At 40.0% G+C, this 6,330-nt stretch overlaps 1 protein-coding gene across 1 annotated transcript in view; it reads right to left on the minus strand.

The window, feature by feature from the left end:
• Positions 1 to 5,057: 5,057 nt before the first annotated feature.
• LOC101858542 (vegetative cell wall protein gp1) overlaps positions 5,058 to 6,330 on the minus strand; it is an 11,491-nt gene continuing 10,218 nt past the window's right edge. Inside the window, exon 6 of the mRNA XM_005091611.3 lies at positions 5,058 to 5,170. Coding sequence (XP_005091668.2) covers positions 5,058 to 5,170 — 113 coding nt within the window. The remainder of the gene's footprint in view (positions 5,171 to 6,330) is intronic.

Here is a 6,330-nt window from a genome sequence, read left to right on the forward strand (position 1 = left end):
CGGGTCCAGTAGCCTAACCACTAGGCCACCGACGCCACTTTGGTATAGATTTAACGCCCCATGCGGGCAAAATGTTTGCCAAAATACTGGAAATGAGAATGAAACCAATTGTAGAGAGTCAACTCTGTGAATCTCAGTTTGGCTTCAGAAAAGGCAGGGGCTGTACTGGCGCTATTTTTACATTAAGACAGTTGTGTGAGACTGCCATTGCACATGACAAAGACGTTCGACCTGGTAGATAGATGTCAACTTTGGGAAGTCTTAGAGGAATATGCTGTAAGAAGACAATTGCTGGAAAACATGGCACTTTACAAAAACAGCCTGTGTGTTGTAAGATCAACAGAATGACTATCGGACTGGTTCTCCATCAGGTCTGGGTTTTGTAAAAGTTTTTAAAAAAGTTTAGTATGGGGTTTTACGGCGCTCACAACTGCATAAGGTCTGGGGTGAGACAAAGGTGTGTTCTCTCTCCGATTCTCTTCATCACTTACAAGGATAAGATCACGAAAGAAGCAAATGACAACATCACTGAACTGAAAGAGCTTCTATTTGCTGAGGACTAGAGTATATTAAATACAGACGAAGAGGAATTACAAAAACACACAGCAAAACTAAATGAGGAATGTAAACACCTGAACATGAAAATCTCCATCTCAAAAACAGAAGTTATGAAGGTCAGCAGAAACCCAGGGAAACTGAACGTTCTTATTGATTGAATACAGCTCCAACAAGTAGAGAAATTTAAATATTTGGGAAGCATTTTCAACCAAGATGCGCGTATGGACAAAGAAATAGAAACAAGAACTATGAAGGCAAATGCAGTGATCTGCCAGCTAGCACCCATGCTAAGTCGCAAGAACATCCCAAACGAAATGAAATCCCAGTTCATCAATAGCATCTTCATACCAACATTAACATACCAGTGCCAAACAGTCTCTAAACAAGACACAAATAAGAAAAATCAATGCATGTGAAATCAGCTGTCTCTGCAAAACCATCAACATTACCAGAAGAGACCGCATAAGAAACGAAACCATACGTCTACACACTGGAATACCACAAGTAATAAAATTCATAAAGCGTCAAAGAGTCAAATGGTTTGGACATCTAATCAGAAAGCCCCAGAAACAGCTAGAGGATAGAGCTTATAACACTCGAGAATCCGGCTTTAAATCAAGAGGAAGACCAAGAAATACCTGGCTGGATGGAGTTAAAAAGGTGCTGGAACATCACAACATATCACAGACGCTACATACCTAGGACAAAACTGAAACTTGCACCCCCCCTCCCCCACCCCCCGAAAGAGAGAGAGAGAGAGAGAGAGAGAGAGAGAGAGAGAGAGAGAGAGAGAGAGAGAGAGAGAGAGAGAGAGAGCGAGAGAGAGAGATATTGTGACCGTTCGTGAGTTTTTATTGCGTTGTATATTTTTAGTGAGCGCATTTCCAAGATAAATAAATGGTGAAATGGTATGAGTTTAACGCCCCTATCAACACTATTAGGTTATTTCAGAGGCGGGACCTATTTTTTGTTTGTTTTTTGTTTTGGTAAGTGTTTTTACGGTGCTTGCAACTGCGTAAGGTCATATGAACGCGCGGGACACACCTAATATTTTCAGTTGGTAGGAAATTTTGAATTTTGCCCGGGTGGCGGCCGAAGCCTACTCTTATCGATTTTAGACCACCAAAGGATCTTTAACGTGCGCAACTTGTACACGGGCCCTGCGAGATATTTCGCCCTTGTCCGAGAAGGCTAGGCGTAGATCTTTCCTACCAGAAGATCAGGGGTGTGGCAGAAAGACAGCAGTTAGGAGGAGCCAAGGAGTAGCAGTAGAAAGGCTGTAGAAAGAGTAAGGAGCCCAGAGGAGGGGGCAAAGGAGGTGAGGGGGTGGGGGCAGAAAGGGGAAACGAAAGCAGACAACAGAACATTGCTAGAGAGCAGAAAAGGAGGTGAAAGAGACAATTTTAGAAAAGAAAATTTTTCGGTCGCTACCCGGATTCGAACCCGGGACCTTTGAATGAGAAGCCAACACCTTAACCTCTAGGCCACGAAGCCCCGGAACCTATTTAACATCCGTCTCCGATAGGACCCAGCCAAGTGGGAAGTTCGTGTAAAGTGCCTGAGAGAGAGAGAGAGAGAGAGAGAGAGAGAGAGAGAGAGAGAGAGAGAGAGAGAGAGAGAGAGAGAGAGAGAGAGAGAGAGAGAGAAAGAGAGAGAGAGAGAGAGCGAGAGAGAGAGAGAGAGAGAGAGAGAGAGAGAGAGAGAGAGAGAGAGAGAGAGAGAGAGAGAGAGAGAGAGAGAGAGAGAGAGGAGAAACGTTTTTCGCTACTCACGTTTCGAATGACTTAATTAAAGTTTCTAGCTACTCACGTTTCAATTTTATTGTGACCGTTCGTGAGTTTTTATTGCGTTGTATATTTTTAGTGAGTACATTTCCAACCTCACAGCGAGACTGTTTTTCTCAGAAATATTTACACATATACATAGATATTGTATGAATAATACTTTGTTTTACGTACACGCATGTCGTTTAATTTTTGAGATGTGATGTCTTTTTGGGTGTAATACGCATTGAGGTTTTTTTTAGAAAATGGAAACTCGCAGTATGAATGGTATTTATTATTAGTAGTAGTATTAGTAGTAGTATTAGTAGTAGTATTAGTAGTAGTATTAGTAGTAGTATTAGTAGTGGTATTAGTAGTGGTATTAGTAGTGGTATTAGTAGTGGTATTAGTAGTAATATTAGTAGTAATATTAGTAGTAATATTAGTAGTAATAGTATTAGTAGTAATATTAGTAGTATAAGTAGTATTAGTAGTAATATTAGTAGTATTAGTAATAATATTAGTAGTAATATTAGTAGTATAAGTAGTATTAGTAGTAATATTAGTAGTATTAGTAATAATATTAGTAGTAATATTAGTAGTATAAGTAGTATTAGTAGTAATATTAGTAATATTAGTAGTATAAGTAGTATTAGTAGTATTACGGCATGGTGAAAAAACTGGTGCAACGGTATAGGTTTAACGCCCCTATCAATACTACAAGGCAGTGTACAAGGAGGGAAAAGGAGAGGCAGACAAGAAAAGATTGGAAGATCCCTTGTTGACCGGAAAAAGATGGGAAAACATCCCGGAAAGGACAGGTTGAAAGTTTGTGGAAGCCCTTCAAAAGGCTGAAAATAGAGTAAAATGGAGACAAGTGGTTGCCCGATCATCCTTAGTGCCCCAACAGTCACCTAAGACGAAGTAATAAGTAAGTTAAGAGTTCCCAACGGTCATCTAAGACTAAGTAATAAGTAAGTTAAGAGTTCCCAACGGTCATCTAAGACGAAGTAATAAGTAAGTTAAGAGTTCCCAACGTTCATCTAAGACGAAGTAATAAGTAAGTTAAGAGTTTTGATGCACTTGGAACATTCATCGGTCTATCCTCCCCTCTCCTCCAGTTTCGTTTCCTTTACATCACCCCTCAATTTCCTCTTTGGAAAGTGGTGGCACAGAGTTCCCCACGTTGTATGAATGCGATACTAAACACGACGTACGGATAAGGTTAATAATAGTTGTATCGTAACTACCGAGGTATCATTTTTTTAAAAAGTTTATGTAGAATCAGTAAATAAGCAACAAACATTCATAGTAAAATTCTAATTTGCATTTACTTACGTCATAAGCGTGACGTAGGGAACCCGATGCGTATTATCCAAAATAGAAAGGGGCTGTTCAAATAAAATCCTACACAATTTATAACCATTGATTATTTGAAATGTACTCGCCATATTTTTTTACTACCCTTGTTGATAAACCATTCTTTCGTTCTACCAGAAAACGTTTCAATGGTTATCTTGGAAGTGTTACCTTGGCTCCCTCTGTTCATTGTTGGAAATGTACAAGACAGGGAAATACATTGTACATCGTCCAGACATTTTGGAACTTCAGTTTGAAAGGTTAATACATTTTGGTATGTTTTATAACCACTGACTTTAAATTGCACCCAATTTCATTCGAAATTCTAAAAAAAACGTGACTATTTAGAGCCAAGCATTTCCTTTTCACCGAGCCCCCCCCCCCCCCCCCCCCCCCCTTCTTCCACTTTTTCCTGCCCACAGCCCTTGGAGCTGTTCAAATATAATCTTATACCCTTTTGGGGACTTTTTGCCCCCTCACCCCCTGCCCCCTTCCTTTTTTTACACTTTTTTCATTTGCCTCTCCACGCTGCTCCCTCCCCCAACCCCCCTCCGCCCCGAATCCCCATCCCACATTATTACATTGTTTGCTTATAATAATAATACATGTCATAAGATTTATATCGTGCAAATCCGCGTTACAATCATTGTTCTATGTACTTTACATAATATTTATGTATGCTGTTCTACATTCACTAAAAACATTACAGTGTAAATCATTCAAGCAAAATATTGTATACACTCTTACTAATAAGGGACAAAATGAGACTCATGTCAATGTCAAAAGCACCTTAATTACAAATAACACAAATTTCAGTGGAATGCTGATAAAGTCAACACCTCGGGACCGAAAGAAAAGTGTTGACTTTGAACAAGGTCGACTTTATCCACTGTACTACTTGAAATTGAAAATTAATGATAACAGCTAGAAAATGACAAAGTACCTGGTAACAAGACGTTTGCTCAATTTCAGGGAGTATAATTCTGAAGTTGTCATCAAAACAAGAGATAATGAGTGAACAAAGTAATAGGAGGTGTGTACACCACTAACTCAGGACCTAAATATCTCTTCTTAAATGGATTCATCTTGGAATCTCGCCCCAAATTTTTGACTTTACGCAAGGGTAACACTCAAGCGGTTGACTGTATCAGAAACACAATTACTTAAACATCGAAGGTAAGAAACGGGACCACGGTGAGGTGTTGACTGTAAGCGAGAGTTGACTTTAAACAAGTTGACTTTATTAGGATTTCACTGTATCAGTTATTACTTCTCATTATGCTTAATACAAAAAGTGAAATTAGTTATCATCAACAAAGTCAGTGTTCATCATTACGTCCAAAATATTTTTAAATCAGAGGCATCTGCTGAGCTGTCTTACAAATCTGAGTCTTGTTCCTGCTCTTCCTCCTGTTCCTGCTCTTTCTCCTGTTCCTCTTCTTCCTCTTCTTCTTCAACCTCCATTTCTTCCCGTGTAAAGAGCCCCGTGCCTCTTCAATGCTGCAATACCTGGAAAATACTTTCTACATCCCTTGTGGCCTGTGTTCAAGACCCCCCCCCCCTTCTTGCACCTTTCTTAAAGCAGCCAAAGACACCCCCCACCTCCCTCTTCCAGGGGTAAGATTATGTCTTTGGCACCTGTAAGAAAAGGGAAAGATCCCTTGTGGCCTGTGCACACTCTTTGGCTTATGCAGCCTTTCTTGACCAACACCACACTTTTTTCACCACACAAAAGTGTAATATTACTTTGTTTCAAGACCCTCCCCCCTCACACACGCTTTCTTACTTTTCTTACAGGAGCCAAAGACCCCCCCCCCCCCCCTTTTCCAGGTGTAAGATTATGTTTTTGGCTCCTGTAAGAAAAGTGTAAGAAAGGCTTCATAGGCCAAAGAGTGCACAGGCTACAAGGGATGGGGAAAGTATTTTCCAGGTATTGCAGCATTGAAGAGGCACAGGGCTTTACACAGGACGGAGGAAGAAATGGAGGTGGAGGAAGAAGAGGAGGAAGAGGAGAAGGAGAAGGAACAGGACCCAGATTTGGAAGACAGTTCAGCAGATGCCCCTGATTTTAAAAATATATTTGACGTAAAAATGAACATTGCATCTGTTGATGATAACTAACTTCACCTTTTGTCTTTGGCATAATGATCAGTAATAACAGATACAGCGGAATCCTGATAAAGTCAACTAGCTTACAGTCAACTCTCGCTTACAGTCAACACCTCACCGTGGTCCCGTTTCTTACCTTCTTTGTTTAAGTAATTGTGTTTCTGATACAGTCAACCGCTTGAGAGTTACCCTGGCGTAAAGTCAATAATTTGGGGCTTGATCCCAAGATGAATTCATTTAAGAAGAGATATTTAGGTCCTGAGTTAGTGGTGTACACACCACCAATTGCTTTGTTCACTCATTATCTCGTGTTTTGGCGATAACTTCAGAATTATACTCCCTGAAATTGAGCAAACATCTTGTTACCAGGTACTTTGTCATTTTGTAGCTGTTATCATCAATTTCCAATTTCAACTTTTTTTCGGTCCCGAGGTGTTGACTTTATCAGAATTCCACTGTAATTTGTGTTATTTGTAATCAAGGTGCTTTTGACATTGACCTCTTTTTTCCCCTTATTAGTAAGAAAGAGTGTATACAATAT

Source organism: Aplysia californica, unplaced genomic scaffold (genome assembly GCF_000002075.1).
Source record: "Aplysia californica isolate F4 #8 unplaced genomic scaffold, AplCal3.0 scaffold00033, whole genome shotgun sequence".
Taxonomy (NCBI): domain Eukaryota; kingdom Metazoa; phylum Mollusca; class Gastropoda; order Aplysiida; family Aplysiidae; genus Aplysia; species Aplysia californica.